The 25,285-nt window shown below is 42.8% G+C and overlaps 1 protein-coding gene across 2 annotated transcripts in view; it reads right to left on the bottom strand.

The window, feature by feature from the left end:
• The window catches only part of KCNG3 (potassium voltage-gated channel modifier subfamily G member 3), a 39,052-nt gene extending 16,394 nt beyond the window's left edge, over positions 1-22,658 (bottom strand). The window contains exon 1 of one of the 2 annotated variants that reach the window (XM_036263458.1): positions 21,395-22,658. In XM_036263458.1, coding sequence (XP_036119351.1) covers positions 21,395-22,059 — 665 coding nt within the window. In that variant the 5' untranslated portion in view covers positions 22,060-22,658. The remainder of the gene's footprint in view (positions 1-21,394) is intronic. The other variant, XM_036263459.1, reaches the window with a different exon arrangement.
• Between the last annotated feature and the right edge of the window lie 2,627 nt (positions 22,659-25,285).

The following is a 25,285-nucleotide window of genomic DNA, read 5'->3' on the forward strand; positions in this document are numbered from 1 at the left end:
TGCCCTAAATGGGAATCAAACTGGCGACCTCTTGGTGCATGGGTCAATGCTCGATCAGTGAGACACACTGGCCAAGCAAGAATGATATTTTTAAGTGAGGCATTTCATACTAATCTCATTATTTCTATTTTCTAATCACAGGTAAATAACATATCCAGAGCTGAACTTGAGTTATTTTTGCTTAATTACTATGTACCAGGTACTCACACACAAACCTCAGAATATAAATGATACTTCTTCGCATACAAAGTTTCCAACATACACATAAAAACAAAAGATTTAATTAATTATAGGGAGAGTTTAAAATATGCAGATGTGAGATCTTTTCAAACAACCAGCGACGTGTTGTATTCTACAGTCCTAGAATACAAAACATTCGCAGCACTCAAAGCGGCAATACTCGGCTCCCAGTAATGAGTTACTGACTCCCAACTATCATCAGATAAAAGCTGATATGATCAGGTCACAGGCTCCAGATCATGCCACTCCTGCCTTGTACCATCTACTCCAAGCAATGTAGGGTTTTCTCAGGCCTCTGGTCTTTGCACGTCCATCCCCCTTCCTGGGCTAACAGTAATCAGACCTTCGAGTCACCACCCTTGGAAAGCCTCACCTAGGTTCCTAGCATGGCGGGGCTTCTCCCGTGTCCCCAGTGCGTTTACCTCTAGCACAGCCCATGTCACACTGTGTCCCAGTTGTACATTTGCTATGTCTCCCCTGGCAGAGGGCAACGTGAGCTGTGTCTCTTGTTCTCTTTTTTTTTTTAACCTCTATATTGCCTGATCATGACACTTAATTCAGCAAATCTGTTTGAATAAATGAACGGTGTAATAAATTTGATCATTAATGAGTTCAGCTGTTTTATCAGTCTCATAAAATATTTATGACAAAGTGATGTATTTGTTGTCTTGATTTAAAAAAATTAAAGATAATGCATTACGCCCAGCTGGTGTGGCTCAGTGGATTGAGCATCGTCCTATGGACTGAGAGGTCCCAGTTCGATTCCCAGTCAGGGCACATCCCCAGGTTGCAGCCTCGATTCCCAGTAGGGAAGGTGCAGGAGGAAGCCGATCAATGTTTCTTTCTCACATTGATGTTTTAGTCTCTCTCTCTCTAAAAAAAATCAATAAAAACATATTAAAAAAAAAAAAGATAATGCATTACAATACTTCATGCCACATACTTAAATTAATGAGATAGAGTATAGTCCTAAAGGTAAAAGCTAAAACCATGAAGATTTTATAAGAAAACAAAGGAATCACCTTTGTGACTTGGCAGAGAGGAAACTTTCTTATGAAGGCTATGAAAAGCTGTCATCATGAAAGAAAATACTGATACGTTAGACTTCATCAAAATATAAAACTTCAATACAGTGAAAATAAATAGGTAAGTCAGAGACTAGAGGAAAATAGTCACAAAGCATCTCTCTGACAAAGGATTGCTATCGGGGATATATATTTAAAAAAACTCATAATGAAAACAAAAAGCAGGATTAAAAAAAAAAAGCCCTAGCCAGTTTGGCTCAGTGGTTAGAGTGTCGGCCTGTGGTCCACAGAGACCAGGGTTCGGTTCCCACTAAGGGTACGTACTTCGGTTGCAGTTTGTCCCCGGCCCTGGCTGGGTCGTGCGGGAGGCAGCCATCGATGTGTCCCTTTCACGTCGTTGTTTCTCTCTCTATCTCATTCCCACTCTATCTGAACAAAAAATAGAAATGTCCTCAGATGAGGATTAAGAAAAAAAAAAGACAAAAAGCCCAATTGAATAAAACAGGCCAACTATTTGGACAAACACTTCAAATAATAAAATATATAAAGGCCAAGAAATACATGAAAAAGATGATCAACCCTCTCATCATCAAGAAAATGAAAATTAGAGGTATCACCTCACACCTGTCAGAATGGCCGCCATCAACAAATCATCAAACAACAAGTGTTGGCGAGGGTGTGGAGAAAAGGGGACTCTAGTGCACTGCTGGTGGGAATGCAGACTGGTGCAGCCACTATGGAAAACAATCTGGTGTTACCTCAAAAAATTAAAACTTGAACTTCCATTTGACCCAGTGATCCCACTTCTAGGAATATACCCTAAGAAGCCTAAAACACCAATCAGAAAGAATATATGTACCCCCATGTTTGTAGCAGCACTATTTACAATCACTAAGATCTGGAAACAGCCCGTGTCCATCAGTAGACGAATGGATAAAAAAGCTGTGGTACATATACACAATGGAGTACTATGCAGCTGTAAGAAAGAAAGATCTCTTAGCCTTTAAGACTACATGGAGGGACCTTGAAAGTATCATCCTAAGTGAAACAAGCCAAACAGAGAAAGACAAGTTTCATATGTTCTCACTTATTTGTGGAATATAATGAATATAACAGTCTGAGGAAGGGGGTAGTCCTAGAGACGTGGAAGTGGGGTACAGACTGACAATCCCCTAAAGAGGGGGGTGGTAGCCCTGGCCGGTTTGGCTCAGCGGTTAGAGCGTCGACCTGCGGTACAGAGAGACCCGGGTTCGGTTCCCGCTAAGGGCACGTACCTCGGTTGCAGTTTGTCCCCAGCCCTGGTTGGTCGTGCGGGTGGCAGCCACTCGATGTGTCCCTTCACATCGATGTTTCTCTCTCTCTCTCTTCCCCTCTCTCCCTCCCGCTCTATCTGAACAAAAAATGGAAAAATGTCCTCGGTTGAGGATAAAAAAATAAAATAAAAAAAAAAAAAGAGGGGGGTGGTAGGGGAGAGATAAACCACAGAACTTATATGCATGTGTGCATGAACAGTGGACATGGATAACAAACTGGGAAAAGGGCAGGGAGGGAGGGGGAGGGGGGAATCAGTGGGGGAAAAAGGAGAAACATCTGTAACAAAAATTAATTAATAAAAAAGAAAATGAAAATTAAAGCCACAAAGGCATATTACTACACACCAACAGAACAGCAGAATAACAAGATCAATACCACCAAATACCGGGGAGAATGGGAAGCAGCTGGCGAGGGTACAGGGTGGTACAATCACTCTGAGAAGGGATGTGTCACCCCAAGGCCCTGGATGGCCTTCTGATGTGCCAAACCATATGACACGATGAATGAGTTAAAAATTTCCTGAAGTGTGTTTTCATTAAAGCAAATTTTGTAGTACTTAAGAACAGAATAACTGGATGGAAGGGGGGGAAAGAAAGAAGAATCAAGAAAACAGAAAAGACTGCCCTGGCCGGTGTGATAATGACCTAGCAATTCCACTCCTGGGTGTCTATCCAACAGGAAGAAAAAACAAAAAACAAAACAAAAAAAAATCCACAAAAATACTTGTACATAAATGTTCATAACAGGTTTATTCATTACTAAAAACAAGCAGTGCAAATGCCTGTTAACTGATGAATTGATAAATAAAAGGTGGTATAGTCACAAAATGGAATACTCCAAAAAGGAATAAACTTTCCTCAAAAAGTTAGATGTAGAATCACCACAAGTCCCCACAATCCCATTCCTAGGAATCCACTCAAAAGAAATGAAAACTCTGTGACAGAAATCAGTGGCTGCCTGAGGCAGTAGGGCAGAGGGAAACTTTTTAGAATGAGAGAAATGATCTATGTCCGGATTAGGATGGTAATCACACAGATATATACATGTGTCAAATGTCAATCAAACTGCATACTTAAAAATGGCTGCATTTCCTTTTATGTAAATTAAATCTCAATAAAATTAATTAGAGAAAAATAAAACATGAGCCCTGGCCCGTGTGGCTCAGTTGGCTGGGCGTGGTCCCCATGCACCAGGAAGTTGGCTGGTTGGTTCCCAGTCAAGGGCACAGGCTGAGGGTTGTGTGCTGGATCCCCAGTAGGGGGGCAGCCTATCAATGTTGCACTCTCACATGGATGTTTCTCTCTCCCTTTTCCCTTTTTCTAGCTCTAAAAATCAATAAAAACTATTTTTTATATAAATAAAACATGAGATATTTCCCACCAACTAGATTAGCAAAAGTTTCAAAGTCTGACAACCTGTAGAAATGGCAAGGATTGAAGCCCTGGCCAGGTAGCTCAACTGGTTAGAGCATCATCCGGATAAGTCAAGATTGTGGGTTCCACCCCTGGTCAGGGCAGATACAAGAATCAATCAATGAATACATAAATGAGTGGAAAACAAATCAGTGTTTCTCTCTCTCTCTCTCTCTCTCTCTCTCTCTCTCTCTCTCTCTAAATAAAATGTATATTTTCTTACACTTTGCAAAAATAAAAAATAGACTTTAAAAAAAGAGAAAGAAATGGCAAGGATAGAGCTACAGGACTCTTATTCACTACTGGTGAAAGAAGAAATCAGTTCAACTACTCTGCAGAGCTATTAGAAACATCTAGGAGAGATGCATGTATCTTTCAATAGAGCACCTCCAGTCCTAGGAGATACATTAAAGAAATTCTCCTATATGTGCACTGAGACATGAGCAAAACTATTCATTGCAGCACTACAGTGATAGCAAATTTCCACTGACAGAAGAACAAATAAATCAATGCTTATTACATTATAGTTCAAATGAAAGGGGTCTAGCTACAAGATACCAACACCCACAAATCTCCAAAACATGAAGTTGAGCTAAAAAGGCAAGCTGCAGATGCCATGGATGACACCATTTTACAAAAATGGTTTTAACTATACAAAACAACCCTATAGTTTATGTGTTGATATATACATGTACATGCAAACATACATAAAAAGTATTTTTAAATGTGTGGAAATAACAGCAAAGTCAGAAAAGTGGCTATTTCTATGAAAAAGGAAGAGATTTCAATGGGAAAGAAGCACCAGTGGACTCAACTGTATTTTTTTATCTTATTCCTTAAGTTGGGTAATAGGTACACAGGTGTTTGTTATACTATAATCTATATTTCTTACATGCCTGAAAGACTTTGTAATGGTTTATGCATAATTCCCTCCCCTATCTTTGTAGAACATGTGTTTCTTTTATTTCACAGATTGATTTGTTCTGCTTCTTAAGTTTTTGGTAGTTGTAGTCAAGGAAAACACATTTTGATTGGCATAAGGAATTCTACTTCTTTTAATGTTTAAGTTTTGCTTTATTTTTAATAGTCTCATAGTTTAAAAATTCTTAGGAGTATTTTCTATAATGCCTTAAAACACCAACATTTAAATAAATTATACAGATTGAGAAATAGGGAAAATTTATCTTAAAAACCTTTTTGTCCATTATAGTGTCACCTAGCAAAACTTTATTTTTATCTTTACAGAGACTGAAAAATGCTGCTCTTTCATTTACTTGTTCTTCAGTGACATGTATAAAAATGACGATCAATTAAATCCAGTGTGGTCCTTAATTTAGTTCTTGGGATGCAGTCGAAGTCCCCCACACATCATCTACACACCCAAAGGCAAAGCTGCTGCCTCACAGAAAAGCAATGGCGTTTCAGCCAAACACACAAGCTCTGGAACCAGCCCCAGGCTGATTTCTAACTCTCTCCTGTTCTGTGACCCACAGTAAGTCACCTGACTTCTCTATTGCCTCCCTTACCTACAACCTGACATACTAATAACCTCAAAGTGCTTTTTCTAAATAAGGCAATTTATGTGTTGCTGGGTATATAGTGGGGAGTTCCAAAATATTTATTTCACCTACTCCCATCCTATGCACACAAGGAAATATGCATATATGCAAAGGTGCTCACAAGATAACATGCAGACTAGTCACACTGCTTCAAAGAGTTTCCTTTAAAGTGACACAATCAGAATGTTTGTTTTTCTTTAAAACATATCATACATACAACCATATTCTTGATGATCATAAATTAATGCACATTACTAAATAAATAAATGGGTGGATACAATCCTGTCATGAAGTAGTCTATGATGAGGCATTATTATAATTATATTACGACAGATGACAGAACAAATGAGGCAAAATCTTCACAATTGGTAAATCTGGGTGAAAGATAGGCTGTTCATTGTATTTTTCTTGCAAGTTTCCTATAGGTTTGATATTTATAAAATTAAAAATTGGGGGTGATTTTTTTTTTTTATCCTCACCCGAGGACATTTTTCCATTTTTTGTTCAGATAGAGCAGGAGGGAGAGAGAGGAAGAGAGAGAGAGAGAAACATCGATGTGAAGGGACACATCGAGTGGCTGCCACCCGCACGACCAACCAGGGCCGGGGACAAACTGCAACCGAGGTACGTGCCCTTAGCGGGAACCGAACCCGGGACTCTCTGTACCGCAGGTCGACGCTCCAACCGCTGAGCCAAACCGGCCAGGGCGGGGGTGATTTTTAATGATTTATCTGCTGTGAAATCACTTATGTTCTTCCGGTTTGTTAAAAGCACAAATTGACAGTCACCTAACTTACAATCAGATTTGTTGCCCATAATTAGAGTCATTCACTTTCTCACTTCCTGAGGTACTACATAAAAAACAAAAACACTCAGACCAAGATTTATCCAGTGCTGCTAAATACACCAGTTACTCTCCTATTTTGAGGACCCAGTTCTAAATCTGATAATATTAGAGAGAGTTAGGATTTTCAAATATTTCAGTACATCTTTGTCATTACAACCTTTTTTATTAAATATTTGTATCTTATGTGTTTTCAATATATTTTCATCAAAACCTAGCACACCTAGCTTATTCAGCTTGTGGAAAATGCTCAACATGTAACTGAATTTGCAAAGTCAATCCTCATTGTCAAACCAGTCATTCAAATCAGATGTACTTTCTTAAGGAATAGACTGATTAATTTTTCCAATTCAAATGATGTGTAAACAGTACATTTCCCTATGACAAACCTTCTTACTTTTGAATTATACCACAGAGGGGGAAATAGAAGGAGAGAGAGATGGGGGAAGAGAGGAAGAAGAGAGAACTAAAAAGAGAGAGAAAGAGAGAGAGAGAGAAAGATGATTGATATAAAAACAAGAAAAAGAAAAGAAGGTTATATAGGATTATAATTTTGAAAAGATGATTGAGCGTTGTCATGAGTCTGCTGCCTGGATGAAATAAGGTATTTCTAGAAACTTCCTCACGGATCTTACTGATTCTCTCAGAATTTCTTACCAATGTCCTCTTTGTTTTGCTGTCAAATGATTCTCTCTCAGGGAACGGCACAGGAAAGATTATTAAAAGAACACTATTTTGAGTGGTCTCTTCCATTAGCATGCATGTTTTTACACCCTGAGACAATGCACCTATTTAACAAGACTCGGGATGGCAGGAGGAATGTTTTTTCTAATGGAAGGAGGACTCGTGAAAGAACATTGCCCTCACCACAGGCCTGTCCTCGAGCAGACTGGTTTCATGCAAGTGCACACACTGAAGTTGAGGGCTTGGAAACTGGTGCCTTTAAAATCGTGGTTCTCAAACTTTTTGGTCTCAGGATGATCCCTTCTCACTTAAAAATTACTGAGGCTCCCCAAGAGCTTTTGTTTTATGTAGGTTCTCCGTATCAATATTTACCATGTTAGATATTAAAACAAGGAATTTTTTTTTATCCTTGCCCGAGGACATTTTTGCATTTTTATCTTCAGATAGAGCGGGAGGGAGAGAGAGAGAGAAACATCGATGTGAGAGAGACACATTGAGTGGTTGCCACCCACATGACCCCAACCAGAGCAGGGGACAAACTATAACCGAGGTATGTGCCCTTAGTGGGAACTGAACCCCGGAATCTCTGGTCCATGGACTGACACTCTAACTGCTGAGCCAAACCGGCCAGGGCAAAAACTAGAAATTTTTTAAAAATATTTATTTAATTCAATTTAAAATAGCACATCTATTACACATACATGACATATTTTTATGAAAAATAAGAATATTTTCCAAAATTAAAAAAAAAAAAATGAGCAAAGTGAGAGGCTTTTACCTTTCTGCAAATCTCATTAAATGTGGCTTCCCAGGACAGCTGAATTATCCTATCTGTTTCCACATTAAATATATTGTGCTATGAAATTTTAAAATATATGAAGAGAAGTTAGCCTCACAAAAACAGGTAGTTTAATAGCCTTTTCTGATAAATGTGGATATACTTTTTTGATACTATACCAAAACTCATAAAGTGGTAGTTTCTTAAAGGTTATCAGAAATGTGGAAACTGAAATCATATCACTGAACTTTTGCTATTTGGTTACATTAAAATCCATGGGTAACTCTGATATAATTTTCAACATCAGGTATTAGTCATTCAGGAAGTACTGGTCACTGAATGATGGACGCAGACCCTCCAATGTTAACACATTTCATTCTACAATATTTTACAAATCACAATGATTGATATCATCGCCAACTGCATCATAAAAGTTGTTCTGTATTGGGAAGCTGGCAAGCATGCAATAGCAGATTCAACTTTTCTGAATGTCTATTTTTTTACTTGAAATCTCTAATTTTATCATTGGCAACAAACACTGTTCACTGTTTTCCCTGAAGTGGCAGACTTACCTAGTTCATGTATGAGAAAATGTTTGCTATATACGCAGGTCTACATAACCACCATTTGTCAGTCTTCTTTCCAACAAAAATGGTGTTTCATGAAAAAGCTGGGCGTGCAGTTCGCAACGCATCCAACTGCACCAGCACTTTCAACCTCCAGACAGCCCAGTGTTTCAGTCTGCGGTAGTGCTTTCTGCAACCTCCCATTTCATCACACAGGTTTTTAAATGTAGACTTAAAAGTCAGGGTGTAATACAATTATCAGTTTTGATTGATTTGTCAAGAACATTCTTAGGCAAAAAAAAAAAAAAAAAAGTTTTTTTAACTGTAGTGGTGGTGGAAAATACAATTCCTAATGCAGTTTGGTGCCCTGCCACTTCCACTGTGTTCTGTGCCTGGCTCTCAGGAATGCAGTGTAGACTTACACGAGGCTACACCAGAAGCCCTTCCATGACACCCAAGGCTGCCCGGGCTCTGGTCCCACACCTGTGCGCCCTTGTACAGCAGCGCCATCTCGCCTTCTCATCCGTCACGACTCTGGCTCTTCCTCCCAATGTACGGGAAGATGCTGGGGAAGGACAGCCAGGGCTGTCTCGAGGATGCCTCAAGGTGACTGAGTTACTCCATATATTAATAAATACGACTCACTTCTTTTTTTTGAAATGTACTTCCCATTTTGTTTCCTATAAAATCATAAACTTTTAACATGTTACACAAACACAGTCCCTGATTTAATAGGACCTATCTTGTGACTCCCCAGTTTTGATCACCCATTCCTTCCCACCCACCTCCCACCTTTACCAATTCAGAATAAACTGGTGAATCTCAATCTGTAATCTGAAACCAACATAGTTAGTCCTTAACTAATAAGTACTTGATTTCCCACACCAACCATAAATACTAATAAAAGCCCCCACTCACCAGAACTCCTATGATTGAATAGTACGCTTTGGTCAGGGGAACTTCTTTGGGAAAATAAAACAATCTGTGAGTCAGCGTGGGCCTCACTGAGACCCAAAGGCAGAATTTGGCATCAGGCTGGTTGGAAGACAAGAATCAGTAATCAAATCCTGGATCCTCAATTCTCAAAACACAGGTACCGTCATTAACCTTATTTTACAGAAACTCAGGCTTAGAAAGGAATGTGCCTGGGGGAGCACAGCTGGGAAGGCCCGGGCCTTGTGTCAGACCATTCTAAACCAGGGGGTGACAAAGTTACCCTGTAGAGAACCAGATGTTTTAAGATTTGCAGGCCATTCAGCCTGTGTTGCAACTACTCAGCTCTGCTGAAGTATCGGGAAAGCTGCCATGGACGGTATGCAAATGAATTAGCGTGGCTATGCTCCAATAGAGCTCTATTTATGGACACTGAAATCTGAATGTCAGATAATTTTCACAAGTCATAAAACAGTATTCTTCTTCTTTTGTTTTGTTTTTGCACCATTTAAAAATGGTTTCTACATTCTTAGCTCAGGGGCTGTACCAAAGCAGGCAGTGTGCCTGAATTGCCCGTAGGCCAGAGTCTCCAGACCACCCACCAGTCCTGCAACAAGGTGTGGGGGACAAGCAGAGACCCTAGTCATAGAATGATGTCAGAAAAAATATGATGTCAGAGGCAAACTTGGTCAGTTACAACAGTATCTTTACCCAGAAAATGGAAAAAAAAAAAGCTGCCACCACAACCTGGACCAACATGGTCATCAGCTTGCCTGCACCCAAGACTCAAGGCAGCCCTTGGCGCATCAAGATGAAACAGTGGTCCTAATGGCCTGACCAAGTCACGGTGATCTTTCTTTTAAAATTGAGTCAGATTATGTCTTCTGCTTAAAACTCACATTCATATGCAAATCCAAAGTCCTTATTGTTGTCTCTTTTGAAAAAGAAGACTATCAAAAGAAAATCCAGCCCAGCCAGTGTGACTCAGTATTTGAGCATCGACCTATGTACCAAGAGGTCGCCAGTTCAATTGCCAGTCAGCCACATACCCAGGTTGTGGGCCAAATCCCCAGTGAGGGGCATGCAGGACGCGGCCAATCGATGTTCTCTCTCATCAATGCTTCTCTCTCTTCTTCTCCCTTCCTCTCTGTCTAAAATCAATTAAAAAATATTAAAAAAAAAATAAAAACAAAGTAAATCCTTTCAGTTGGTGCATCTCTAAGGTTGTACAACATCTACTTTTACCCACCTTTGTCCCCAGTTCCCTACCACCCTGCTTCCTTGCTATTCCTCCAATAGATCAACGGCACACCCATCTCACAGGGTTGCACTTACTGTGTTCTGTGCTTGGAGCTCTCTCGCCCAGATATTTTCCTGGGTGCCTCCTGAATCCCTCCAGGTCCTTGTTCAGACATCCATCACCTTATTATTATTTTTTTGCATTTATCTTTAGATAGAGTGGGAGGGAGAGCGGGAAGAAGAGAAACATCGATGCGAGAGAGACACATCAAGTGGTCGCCACCCACACAACCCCAACCAGGGCCGGGGAAAAACTGCAACCGAGGTACGTGCCCTTAGCGAGAGTCTCTGGTCCGCAGGCCAACACTCTAACCTCTGAGCCAAACCGACCAGGGCCTGTATTATTTCTTCATGATACGTATCTTCACCTCCAATATATTTATTTATCAAAATAGATGGTTCTTGCCCTGGCCAGTTTGGCTCAGCGGTTAGAGCGTCTGCCTGCGGTCAGGAGAGACCCGGGTTCGGTTCCCGCTAAGGGCACGTACTTCGGTTGCAGTTTGTCCCCGGCCCTGGTTGGTCGTGAGGGTGGCAGCCACTCGATGTGTCCCTTCACGTCGATGTTTCTCTCTCTCTCCCTTCCTCTCTCTCCCTCCCACTCTATCTGTACAAAAAAAAAAAATGGAAAAATATCCTCAGGTGAGGATAAAAAAAAAAAATAGATGGTTCTTGATGGCAGACTCTGTTTTGTTCACTGCGATATCCCCAGCACCTAAAAGTCTCAGATACTCAGTAGTTGTTCAATAAATGTCTGTTGAAATTAATGAATAAATGACTGGGGAGCCATAAAGCCAATCTGCAATTGATTTCTTAAAATATAACCTGCTCGCCCTGGCCAGTTTGGCTCAGCAGTTAAAGCATCGCCCCAAGGAACAAAGGGTCACAGGTTTGATTCTCAGTCAAGGGCAAGTACCTGGGTTGTAGGTTCTATCCGCTGTTCGGGAGGCAACCAATCGATGTGTCCCCCTCATGTCAATGTTTCTCTCTCCCTCCTCCTCTCCCTCCTTCCCCCTCTATCTGAAGACCAAAAAAAATTTTTTTTTTAATTTGCAAAGATCTACTTAAAAAATTGTGTTCTGCGCCACTGTTTGCATTTTTAAAAAACTATAGTCACCCTAGCCAGTATAGGTTGGAGCGTCATCCTATACAACAAAGGGTGGTGGGTTTGATTCCCCATCAGGGCACATACCCAAGGTTGTAGGTTCAATCCCCAGTCGGTCGGGGCATGTTTGGGAGGCAGTCAATAGATGTTTCTCTCTCTCTCTCTCTCTCTCTCTCTCTCTCTCTCTCTCTCTCTCTTTCTCTCTCTCTCCCCCCGACTCCCTCTCTCTGAGATCAATTAAGACAAAAACAAAAACAACTAGAGCCAAACTTACCATTTCACAGCAGAGTAGAGCAGGGATGTGTGTGTCAAATACCAGGTCAGCACTAACTATGTGAGTTTGGACATATTACTTAACCTATCTAAACTTTGTCGTAAAATGGGGATAATAACAGTACTACTTTACAGGATTGTTATGAGAGTTAGATGACAAAATACAGGTAAAAAGTTAGCAAGTGACTATGTTAAGTACAATTCATTAAATATTACCTATTAAAGCCATTACTATTATGGACTGTTGAGTGAACTGTGACCTATCCATACAATAGAATACTATACAGATTTTAAAAGAATGAGGGAGATTTATGCAAACTGATGTGGAAAGAGTTCCAAGATGTCAAGTGAAAAAAGAAAATTGCTAAACAGGATTATAGAATAATCCCAGTTATAAATTTTTTTAAATCTATATAATGTATGTAGATATAATTACATATACATATATGTGTAAAAGAGTGTGTATGTTTCTACGTGCATAGACAATTTCTGGAAGAATACTTAGAAACTTGATAACAGGACTGAGAAGGAGCATGTTTACTCTTCATTTCATAACCCTTAGAACCACACTTTTTTTAATCCTCACCCAAGGATATTTTTCCATTTATTTTCAGACAGAGGGGAGAAAGAGAGAAACATCATCGTGAGAGACACATTGATTGGTTGCCTCCACATGACCCCAACCAGGGCTGGGGACCAAACTGAAACCTAGGTACCTGCCCTTGACAGAAATCAAACCTGCGACTCTTTGGTCCGCAGGCCGACACGCTAACCGCTAAGCCAAACTGGCCGGGGCAGTTTTTTGTTGTTTTTTAATCCTTACCTGAGGATATTTTTCCATGTTGGGGAGAGAGAAAGAGAGAAACATCGTCGTGAGAGACACATTGATTGGTTGCCTCCCACACAACCCCGACCAGGGCCAGGGACAAACTACAACTGAGGCACCTTCCCTTGGTGAGAATCAAACCCGTGACTCATTGGGCTATGGGCAGACGCTCTACCGCTGAGCCAAATCAGTCAGGGCAAAGTTTTCTTTTTTTTCAATTGACTGAGAAAAATGTTGACAACGACTTGCTTACCAAAGGGAGGAAAAAAGCACCTTGATTAAAGAAAAGATACTGACAAAAGAAAGTTTCCACTGAACTCTAAAATTGGCAGCAGGTAGAAAAACCCTATACACATATTAAAAGAAACATCCACTGTGAAAGAACAGAATTTAACTGAGTCTGGTTATATTCAATACTATCAGAGATCTATTAATTACTGGCTTCTGAAACTATCTACCTTATCTGCAAAGTCAAATCGCTGAGACTTCCATCTTCAGTTTCAAATATTGCTTTTTATTTTTAAAGTACTTAAAAACCTATTGGATTTATGTAATACTGGCCTACAAGGCAACAGAAGTAATACAATTGGTTTTTAAATTCCCATCCCCTGGTGTTTCATTGTGATGATTTCATTTTTTTAAACTTGGGCTTAAAATAACACTACAAGAAATGTTAACATCTTTACATCTCCTCAAATTACAGCAAGACCTTGCATGCCACAGAGATTTAAACTCAAAAGAGAACACGACTGCTGAGACTGACTGAAGGGACAGAAGTTGAGGGGCAAAGGGACAATTACTTTACATCGCACACTTTCTCCAAGCTCAGACCAGCAAAGAGCATCTTTTTATGAAACAGGCAGCGATACTTGGTAATTTTAAAAGATGACAATATATGTTCAAATATCAAAAGAACATTTATCTCCTTGGCAGTGTTAAAATGATACTCAAATGTTACTAGAAGGCAACTTGCCTGAAGAATCTTTCGTTTGCCTTATCAATCAGATATAACATTAAGAGCAACATCATTCTAAGATTAATTACCAGAATGGTTCATTAAGGGAAGCTGTGAATGTCTTCACCGAAGTTCTTTTTTTCTTTTTTTATCCTCACCAGAGGACATTTTTCCATTTTTTGTTTAGATAGAGTGGGAGAGGGAGAGAGAGAGAGAGAAACATCGACGTGAAAGGGACACATCGAGTGGCTGCCACCCGCACGACCCAACCAGGGCCGGGGACAAACTGCAACCGAGGTACGTGCCCTTAGCGGGAACCGAACCCGGGTCTCTCTGGACTGCAGGCCGATGCTCTAACCGCTGAGCCAAACCGGCCAGGGCTTCACTGAAGTTCTTTAACAGAAGGAGCAGTTCTCTCAATGAGACAGTTCTGGTTGTGCAGTCAGGAAAACGGTACATGATCCCTCTCCCACCGACCCTCAAGAGAGCCCTCTTCCAGAGCCTTCTTCTCACAACTCCCCAGATGGGGAGCAGACCTTACATAGAAAAGAACAGGATTCCTGCCCTGGCCGGTTTGGCTCTGCAGTTAGAGCAGCAGCCCGCGGACCAAGGAGTCCCAAGTTCGATTCTGGCCAAGGGCAGGTACCTTGGTTGCTGTTAGTCCTCGGCCCCAGTTGGGGTCGTGTGGGTGGCAACCAATCGATGTATCTCTCTCACATTGATGTTTCTCTCTCCCTCCCTCCCACTCTGTCTGAAGATAAATGGGAAAACACACACACACACACACACACACTGTATTTCCAGCTCACGACAGGTGGGCCAAGGCAGTTAAGCAAGAGGGACCCCAATGTCTGTGGGTCCTGACACTGTTTCAGTCAACAGAGGATACGTCACACCCTGTCCTAGCATAAGAAGAGGAGTCATCACTAATGACACCCACATTTTTACCTAACTCCAATCACTTCTCATCATCTTCGCCGCTACTCCCCTCTATCGAGCCCCACATTCTCTCACCTGCCAGGTCTTGCTGCCTCTGCAGTTGCCCGCTCAGTGCATTCTGTACCCAGCAGTCACTGGTGTTTTTAAAACACACCAGATCCTATCTTCCTTGAGCTGTAAAACCTTCCAAAGGCTTAGCTGTCACACTTGGAATAAAATTCAAACTCCTTCCCAGGGCATGCAGGTCCTGCCTGATAGGTCCCTGCCTCCTTCAAATGTCCTATACCGCCCTTGGACTAAATGCTGGCCCATGTGGGCCTTCCTTTTCTGTTCTGCAGACAAGCCGAGCTCATTGCTGTCTCAGAGCCTGTGCATTTGCTATTCCCTCTGTCCAGAACATTCTTCCCTCCCTCTTCCAAGGCCGGTTTTTCTCATCATTCAGGTGTCAACTCACGTCATTTCCTCGTGGTCTATGCAAAAGAGCACCCCTGTTGCATTCCAGACTCTTTTTCTTTTATTATCTGAAATTCTTATTTATTTGTTGTTTGTCCTCCCCCTCGCTACTACCACTAGTCCACCAGCTCCATGAGAGCAGAAACCCTATCTTATGTACCTCTGTATCCACAGTAACTGGCACAGTCGTAGAAATCAATAAATGATTGACAGATGGTTAGAATTCACAGGTTTTTAAATCATTTATGTATTTTTTCTCAGTAAATAGATATTAAAAGTACAGCTACAATGTCTGAGGCAAATATGGTTTGCTTTTAATGGGGTCCTAAATTAAAGAACAAAATATTTGCAATTCATATCATAAACAAAGGGCTAATTTCTTATATATTTTTTTACATCTTCAAACTATGAAAGTCATTGACAAAAATAAACAAAAGGTAAAATAGTTCACCAAAAGTAAGATAAAGGATTCCTGAATATATGTGAAGATGCATAATTTATACTCAAAATAAATTAAAAACAAATTAAAGCTACAAGATATCATTTTTCACCTTCCAACATGATAAAGATGAAAAGTACAATTAACACTTTGTAGATTATGAAGAAATATGCTCTCTCACACATTGCTGGTGGTAATATAAACTGAAATAATCTTTTTGGAGAGCAATTAGGAATTATCTGTATCAATTAATAGTGTACATGCCCTGATTTATCTTTCAGAAATTTAGCTTATGGGTATAATTTCATAAAAAGCAAAACAATGCACATGCACAAGTATATTCACTACAGCACATCCTGCAGACAAGAAACAATATAAATGTCCAAAAATTATTCCATATAAGGAAATATTATGCAGCTACATAAAAGAATCAGGCAGCCCACCTGGTGTGGCTCAGTGGCTGAGCATTGACCCATGCACCAAGAGGTCACTGGTTCGATTCCCAGTCAGGGTACATGCCCAGGTTGTGGGCCCAATCCCCAGTGGAGGGCATGCAAGAGGCAGCCAATTGATGTTCTCTCTCATTGATGTTTCTATCTCTCTCTCCCTCTCCCTTCCTTTCTCTCTAAAATCAATAAAGGAAAAAAAATGTTTTTTAATATATTAAAAAAAAAAGACTTGGGCAACTCTTTATAGATTCACATGGAACAATCTCCATGACATGTTGGTTAGTTAATAAAGCATGTTTCAGGACAGTGTTATTTATGACTCTTTTTTTTTGTTTTGTTTTGTTTTTTATCCTCACTCGAGGACATTTTCCCATTTTTTGTTCAGATAGAGCGGGAGGGAGAGAGAGGAAGAGAGAGAGAGAGAAACATCGATGTGAAGGGACACATCGAGTGGCTGCCACCCGCACGACCAACCACGGCCGGGGACAAACTGCAACCGAGATACATGCCCTTAGCGGGAACCGAACCCGGGTCTCTCTATACCGCAGGCCGATGCTGCAACTGCTGAGCCAAACCGGCCAGGGCTGTTGTTTTGTTTTTTGAAAATATAGCCCTGGACAGTTTGGCTCAGCGGTTAGAGCGTCGGCCTGCAGTCCGGAGAGACCCGGGTTCGGTTCCCGCTAAGGGCATGTGCCTCGGTTGCAGTTTGTTCCCGGCCCTGGTTGGGTCGTGTGGGTGGCAACCACTCGATGTGTCCCTTTCACGTCGATGTTTCTCTCTCACTCTCCCTCCCACTCTATCTGAACAAAATATCAAAAAAAAAAATGTCCTCAAGTGAGGACTAAAAATAAAATATATATGAGCCCTGGCCAGTTTGGCTCAGCGGTTAGAACGTCGGCCTGCGGTCCGGAGAGACCCGGGTTCGGTTCCCGCTAAGGGCATGTGCCTCGGTTGCAGTTTGTCCCGGGCCCTGGTTGGTCGTGCGGGTGGCGACCACTCGATGTGTCCCTTTCACATCGATGTGTCCCTCTCTCTCTCTTCCTCTCTCTCCCTCCCACTCTGTCTGTACAAAAAATGGGAAAATGTCCTCGGATGAGGATTTAAAAAAAAAAAAAGAAAAGAAAATATATATGATATGCCTTGTAAATATATTAAATGTCTTTGAAATGACATAAATACTATAACTTTGGTTACATGTAAAAGAACTGAATGTTTGGGTGATAAAGAAAAGCTTGTTTCTGTAGCTTTTGGACTTTTAACTGTCATTTATATGATTATTAACCATCTAAAACAAATCAATTTAAAAGATCATGTCCATACATAAAAAATTTTAAATTATTGATTTGGAAAACCTCTCAAGATTTCTTCCAAACTTCAGATTTGTGTGCCATTCCAAAATTTCACAGGTCAATAAAAATAAATTATATTCTGCCCAGTCACTGTGGCTCAGTGGCTGAGCGTGACCCATGCACCAAGAGGTCCTGGTCGGGGCACATGCCCAGGTTGTGGGCCCGATCTCCAGTGGGGGACATGCAGGAGGCGGCCAATCGATGTTCTCTCTCATCGATGTTTCTATCTCTCTCCCTCTCCCTTCCTCGCTCTCTAAAATCAATAAAGAAAACAAAATTTTTTAAGAAATCATATTCTTATCTTTATTCCTTTTGCACAATAAATACTTCATAAATAATTGTTCCTTGAATTAATAGACTGTTTTCTCATTCCAGCACAGGATCCCGTTCTCCTCAACTAAGAGTTCAGCCACCTGACGACCTACCCCACACAGCTATTCAATCTCTGCAAGAGAAGATATATTCCTGGCAGGTTATATTTTGAAATGTAATATAAGCAGTAGATATTTATTGTGCTGGAATAATCATTTTTTCCTAGAAGATGCTATCATAATAAATAGTACGAGAATTTAGCTGCCTTCTAGGGCTCTTCAACTCATCTGGTTTAGGAGCTAGGACATGTTTATATGAAAAATAATGCCCATGCTGGGAAGGATATTATAGATGCCAAATAAGTAGCACAAGTAAGCAATCCCTCAAGAAATTCAGGAGGAAAATCACATTTACTAGGGTAATCAGAAAAGATGTCAAAAGAGAAATGGAATCTGAGTTAGGCTTGATGTATGATCCAGTTTCAATAGGCAGGGGAGTGCACAGTAAGGGATGGTTTGGGAACAAGGGAGCAGGCCAGTCTGGACAAATGGAGCCTGCAGGTGGCGGAAGTGCTCCTAGCTCCTGGAGGCCTATGTAATCAGTCCCTGAGCCTGCATCCTTCCAATGCCCTGGATTAATTTTGATCCTTCCTAATATCTCCCAGAGTCGTCATTTCTTCTCCATTCTCACCACCTCAAAGCAATCCAAGCTCTCATTCCCTCCCTCTGGATAGCTCTCCAAACTCATCCTCCTGTCTCCCATCTCCCCGATTTCCAATCCACAGTGCAAAACTCGTGACATTACTTTATATGCATAACCAAGTCACCCCAAACCCATCAATGGCTAACCACGACTTGCAAAATAAAACTATTCTCCCTCTCATTCGAGGCCTTTTAACATCTCTCTATCCACCTCTCACTCCCTCACTGGATTCACACCCACTAAATATACTATACAAATTTCAAGTCTGTGCCCATGTCATTTCTTTTACCTGAAAATTTCTCCTTATTTTGTTTCCAGGTGGGATACACATGGTTGTACAGGCTGCAAACACCTCCTGGCAGTGTTGGGCAATGTACAACTTCTGCAACTTTCCAAAGATGGCTTGTTTCCTCCATCCTCCCAAACCTTGAAGGCCTTCTCAAAACAACTCAACTCAACTGTTGATCAATTCCCTGATTCCTACATCACCAACTTGACATCTTTTCATTAAAAAAAAAAAAGAAAATTTAGTCCAGCCGGTGTGGCTCAGTGGTTGAGCGTCGACCCATGCACCAAGAGGTCACCAGTTCAATTCCCGGTCAGGACACATGCCCAGGTTGTAGGCCTGATCCCCAGTAGGGGGCATGCAGAAGGCTGCCAATTGATGTTCTCTCTCATCGATGTTTCTCTCTCTCCCTCTCACTTCCTCCCTCTGTAAAATAAATAAAGGAAAAAAAATTTTTTTTAAATTTACAGTACTTGAGACACCAACAGTGCCTTGAACACAGCAGATACTCAAAAGATGCTTGCAAATTACAATGGGCAAAGTCAAAAAAGGCTAATTGTGGCATAAAGAGCCTTGAAGGCCAAGACAGAAGTTTTGACTTTATTTGGTAGATGCCAAGTATAATAATCAGTGATCAGAATGATGTTTTAGAAAGACGAGGTTCAGCAACTATAAGCAAGCAGGGTTGAAAGATTATACTAGAAGTGCCAGCTTAGGGCCCTCTCCAGTGGGAGGCCTGTGGGAGGCTCTCTCTGTAATGTGCACCCTCCTCAGTCCAGTCATCCTTCAGTTTATCTGTTTGGGATTACAGATATTGATTTTCGTATACCTACCATGAGAGTGAAGCTTAAAACTAGGCCATTAAGCCAAGAAAAGGATGCTTTTGCCTGAAATATCTGCGTATCTAGGAAACAGTTCTGACTTGAATAATTATATACATACATAAAATACATATACACAAATTAAGCATTACTCTTATCTTCTTCATTTACTTCTTTTGTAGTCTTCCTCTTTTCCATCTGTCTCTTCCCTTTTCAGTCTTCTCTCTTTCTCTGTCTCTCTCTCCCTTTCTCTTTACCTCTCCCTCTCCCTCTCATTATTATTCTTGTCTCCTATTTCTTCCCAAATGCTTTACATTAAAGATCTCCAGACTGCCCTCCCCTTCTCCAAAAACCCCCTCATCCCCCAAAATTTTTATTCAGCTTATATTTTTTTTGCTTATGTACTGATTTAGCCAACTCCTCTAAATATTTGTATTAATAACTCAATTCTCCTGCTTCCTTTGCTAATGTAACTTAAACCGTCACTAACCTTAGAATTATACAATTACTAGTGAATTATTTCAAGACCAATCATTTTCTTAAGGCCCTCTAAAAGAATCAAGGGCACTTATGTATTTAGGTATATAAATTAATTTCACTGTACTGTTGAAGTACCAAATAAATAATTCTTATTGGTAAATTGAAAACTTGGAACCTAATACATTAAACAAAATTAGTTTTCTAATTAATTTCCTTCCAAAGCATGTATCTTGGATTTCATGTCAAAATGGCATATCAGTAATAGACTCCATGGTACTAGACAGTTTTATTTACTTCTTAGATTTATATTTTTAAAAGTCTTTACTCTCCAAAGGAAGATTATGTAGAAGACACCCACTGCAATATCAAGGCAAATAAATAACACCATTAGAAACATGTACATGCCTATCAGGAAAAGATTAACCGGCACAACCTAATTTTAAAAATGAATGAAGGGGAATCTTAAAACAAGTATCAAAGGTAAAACAAAATATGCAATTTTGTATTTGTACCCAAACAGGCATTCTCCCTTGAAAGTCCAACTTTACTCAGGTAAGACTGATCTAAAGAAATATTTCAATATTTTCCTTTCATCCTAGTAAAGTGAAAAAAATTTAACTACTCAAATACTGTTTCTGGATTTAGGACAGTTTAGATGTTTCTCCTCTCCCAAAGTAATGGTTTATTCCCTCCCCATACTGAAGATCCCTCTGAATGTCACAGTGTGAATCTTTGGTACCAATTGGTGGGCAGGTGCTTTGTTAACTCCATATTTTGTAGGAAAGAAGGAGAGAAAAGAGCACAGGCATCTATTATTTAGAATCTATCGTTAAGTTATTCTCCTTTATAACATAACAATTTCATTACAGTGCATATTATGCACAGTGTATAGAATGTGTGGACAGCGTCTAGCAGACCACATTCATAATAACAAGACTTTGTCTTTTCAAACACCACCAAAAATTGGCAAATAATTCAAACTGCTCTTAGCTTAATTTTAAATCGTTTAATACTACCAATAAAAGTTTAGAGAAAGCTAATTAACCAGCTGTTGATTGCTCAACAGTAAACTACAAAGATGGGAGGCTTGTCTTTATCTGCCCCTCCCCATGCCAGGTAACTCGCCCACGAGAGGGCTGTCTACTGTATGGACCACAGCCGGCTTGTGCCCGGGAAATAGTGGTGGGGAGTGAGGACCAACCCGTCCCTTGCTGGCCGCGCCTGAGGTTTCGCTGGGCCCCAAACCTTGTCTGGCTCGGCCGCCAGAGGCATACTGGACAGAGACGCGACCCACGAACGGGACGGACAGACGTGACAGGACGGACGCGACGGGGAAAGAAGCAGTGCGTCCTACCCGGAGGGCTCCCTCCCAGGGACGGCGGAGTACCTGCTCCGGTCATCCAGGCTGCGGTTGTCGGCCGCTGCAGCGCGCCAGTCGGGCAGTGTGCTAGCGCACAACACCACCATGGACACGATCACGAACACCACCGACACGCTGGCCAGGATCTGTGCGGCCAGCGACGACGTGGGTTCTTCGAAGGTGCGCCGCATGCGCTCCAGCCAGCGCCTGGAGGGGGCTGCCTCGGCATCCCCGGGGCGCGCCTCGTCACGGCCCTGCGCGCCCAGCTCGTCGGCGGAGTAGAAGGTGTAGGTGTCCGACATGCGGTCGTCGAGGCGGCGCTGGCAGCAGTACTCGAGGTGTGCACCCTCCAGGCCCCAGTAGATCATCTCGTTGTAGAAGGAGAGCTCGCACATCCGCGGCGCAAAGCGCAGCTTGCCGTGGCCGCGCACGTAGAGCAGGATGAAGCCGAAGGCCTCCGAGTGCCGGTCGAAGAAGTACTCGTTGCGCTCCCGGTCGTAGTCGTCGCACACCTCGAGCACGTCGCGCTCCGAGCGGCAGCCGTGCAGCCGGCTCACACGGCGCAGAGGGAAGTCCTTCAGCAGATCCCGGGACAACGAGTACCGAGCGCCGCCCACGTTCAGCACCACCGAGGCCGCCCCGCTGCGCCCGAAGGTCATGGCTGGCCGCCCCGAGACCCCGAGGCCCGAGGGCGCCGCCACCGCCCCCTAACCGCCGCGCAGGGTCTGCCTGACGCTGGCCGATCCTGGAGCGCGCCGTCGGGGCCCGCGGGCTGTCTGGCCCACTCCGCCTCGGGGCTCCGTTTCAGCCCTTCGCTGAGGTGGGGATCCCTCGGCTCTAGCCTCCTCGGCTGCCCAGCGTCGCTCCTAGAGACACTCCCTCCGCGCAGCGGTACCTGCAGGTGTCCAGGGAGTCCCCTTCGGCGCCAGCTCTGCGCCCCACTGGCGGAGACCGAGGCTGGGCGCCACCGCCCCTCTGGCCCGGGGGATGTCCCCCCTCTGAGGCCGGGGTATCCTCTTCAAGGTGGGGTCGCTTTCCCACCTGAGGGGCGCGGGCGCCGAGAGGGGAAACTGGTGCGGGATGGCTCCTGGTCCCCGGCACTCCCTCCGGCCGTGGATGTGGCAACCGCCTCGCCGCCGTCCAGAAGCAAGAAGCAAAGTGAGCGGTTTCGGAGGCGACGAGGAGCCGGCTCGGAGAGGCGGGGGCGGGGCCTCCTCGCCTCCCGGCTCCTCTCGGCTCACCTCCCGAAGCGCGCCGCCCTCCTCTTCCCACCCGAGCCCGCACCTCCCGGGCTCGCTCGGGCTGGGATTCCCCGGCGCCCCGCCCTGGACCTCGGGCTCCCCGCCTCGTGACGCCGTCCTTCCCCTCCGCTCCCGCAGTGGCCAGGAGGGGTCCGCGGGGCAGGGAGGTGAGGAGCGGGGAGCCAAGCCCCACGACCGGGATACTTGCTCCCGCGTCCCACCCCAGGCCATTGTGATCCCTTGGACAGTCCCCAAAGGCCCCTTAACAGCCCCCAAAGGGAGGCGACAGTATGGTAAGGATGGGTGAGGAATAGGGTGCGGGGTTTGAGGGGCGGGGACAGACAGCGTTTGGAGAGCTTTTTCTAGAAACTATCCAGAACCCAGCTCGGTTTCTGAGACCGCCCAAAGGATTTTTCAGAGAAGGCACCTCAGCAACTGCTCTTCTTGCCGACTTTGCTGTTTCTCTCCCGGCGCGGAGATTACATACCGTGTGCTCCGAAGGCGGTCACACACCCCAACACCCTAGAGCGGAGGAGAGCGGCCCTAGCCCCCGCTTTGGGGGGGCACCGGTCCTAAGAGGGCGCCTACGTGCAGTGCCTGGACCCCATCGTGACTCTTCCTGTAGAGTGGGGTGAAAAGTCTGGGGAGAATCGCCTTGGCACTGGCGAGAACAGAATTGTGTGTTGCCTTCCTTTGCACCCTCCTTTTGATAAAGTCTTGATTGCCCCCTTGCATCCCCAAGCTGGCCGCAGCACGGGTCTTCGGAGCCTTAAGAGCCTCTTAAGATTCTGCAGAGCACACTGCCCTGTGCTCAACCCTGGTCAATGCCCAGGCATTGGGTTCCACTTGGCAGGGATTATTTTAAACTGCTACCAGCAATTCAAACGACAGTCTGACACCGGCAGCCCAGCCCGCGCAGAGGTGAAACAGGTGAGTCGAAGAAAAACTGAGAGGAAAAATAAGGGTGGAGCTGGGTGGGACGCAGTCATCTGACCTGAGAGTAACCCATCTGGTTACTAGAAAGGGTTTTACTTTGCCCTTTACTTTTCATAATTTTGTAGGATTGTCTTGTGCCCACTAGAGGTCACCAAAAAGAATCATTTTGCTCTAGGTCCAGTATGGATTCCTAGCAAAACAGCAGACACCTGAAAATTGGAGTGCTCTCTAACTAAAAAAAAATCACTGGGTGGTTTCTTTCTTTTTTTTTTAAATTGGATGTATTGGGATGACGTAGGTTAAGAAAACCATACAGGTTTCAAGTGTACAACTCAATAACACATCAGCTGCTTACTGCATCCTGAGCTCATCACCCAAAGTCAAGTCTTTCCACCATTATCCCCCCTTTGCTCTCTTCTACATCCCCATATCCTCCCTCTTTCCCTCTGTTGTCTGTGTCTGTGTTTTTTTTTCTTTTCTTTCCTTTCCTTTTCTATTCTTTTCTTTTTCTTTATTTTTATTTTATTTTTTCTTTTCTTTAATCCCTCACCTTTTTCACCCAGCCCCCAAACATCCCTCCCCTCTGACAGTGGTCAGTCTGTTCTGTGTATCTATGATTGTTTCTATTTTGTTTGACTGGGTGGCTTCTTTTCTTCTTCTTCTTCTTTTTTTTTTTTTTTAGTTTCTTGTGAGTGGTTTGTTTTTTATTTTATTGTATTTATTTTTGTTATAACTGTTTCTCCTTTTTACCCCATTAAGACCCTCCTCCCCATCCCATCTCCCCCCACCCCCACCCCACATTGTTGTCTATGGTCATTGGTTATGCATATATGCATATAAGTTCTGTGGTTTATCTCTTCCCTTCTCCACCCACCCCACTCTTCTGAGGTTTGTCAGTCTGTACCCCACTTCCATGTCTCTGGGTCTATTTTGTTCACCAGCTTATTTTGTTCATTATAGTCTACAAATAAGTGAGATTATGTGATATTTGTCTCTCTCTGATTGGCTTATTCTGCTCAGCCTAATACTCTTCAGGTCCCTCCATGTCATCTCAAAGGATAAGAGGTCTTTCTTTCTTACAGCTGCATAGTATTCCGAGATAGATACAGATATATAGATATAGATATAGATATAGATAGATATAGATATATAGATATATATCACAGCTCTTTTTTATCCACTCATCTATTGATGGACACTTGGGCTATTTCCAGATCTTAGCTATTGTAAATAGTACTGCTATGAACATAGGGGTACATGTATTCTTTCTGATTGGTGTTTCAGGCTTCTTAGGATATATTCCTAGAAGTAGGATCACTGGGTCAAATGGCAGTTCAATTTTTAATTTTTTTGAGGAAACATCATATTGTTTTCCATAGTGGCTGCACCAGTCTGCATTCCCACCAGCAGTGTGCTAGAGTCTCCTTTTCTCTACACCCTCGCCAGCACTTATTAATATGGTGATTTGGTGATGGTAGCCATTCTGGTAGGTGTGAGATGATACCTCATAGTCATTTTAATTTGCATCTTCTGATGGTTAGTGACTTCGAGCATTTTTTCATATGTCTCTTGGCCATTCTTATGTCCTGTTTGAAGAGGTGTCTATTTAGATCCTCTGCCCATTTTTTAATTGGATTTTTATCTTCCTTTTGTTGAGTTGTATGAATATATATTTTGGAGATTAACCCCTTATCTGATGTATGGTTGA

Source organism: Molossus molossus, unplaced genomic scaffold (genome assembly GCF_014108415.1).
Source record: "Molossus molossus isolate mMolMol1 unplaced genomic scaffold, mMolMol1.p scaffold_m16_p_15, whole genome shotgun sequence".
In the NCBI taxonomy this organism is placed as follows: Eukaryota; Metazoa; Chordata; class Mammalia; order Chiroptera; family Molossidae; genus Molossus; species Molossus molossus.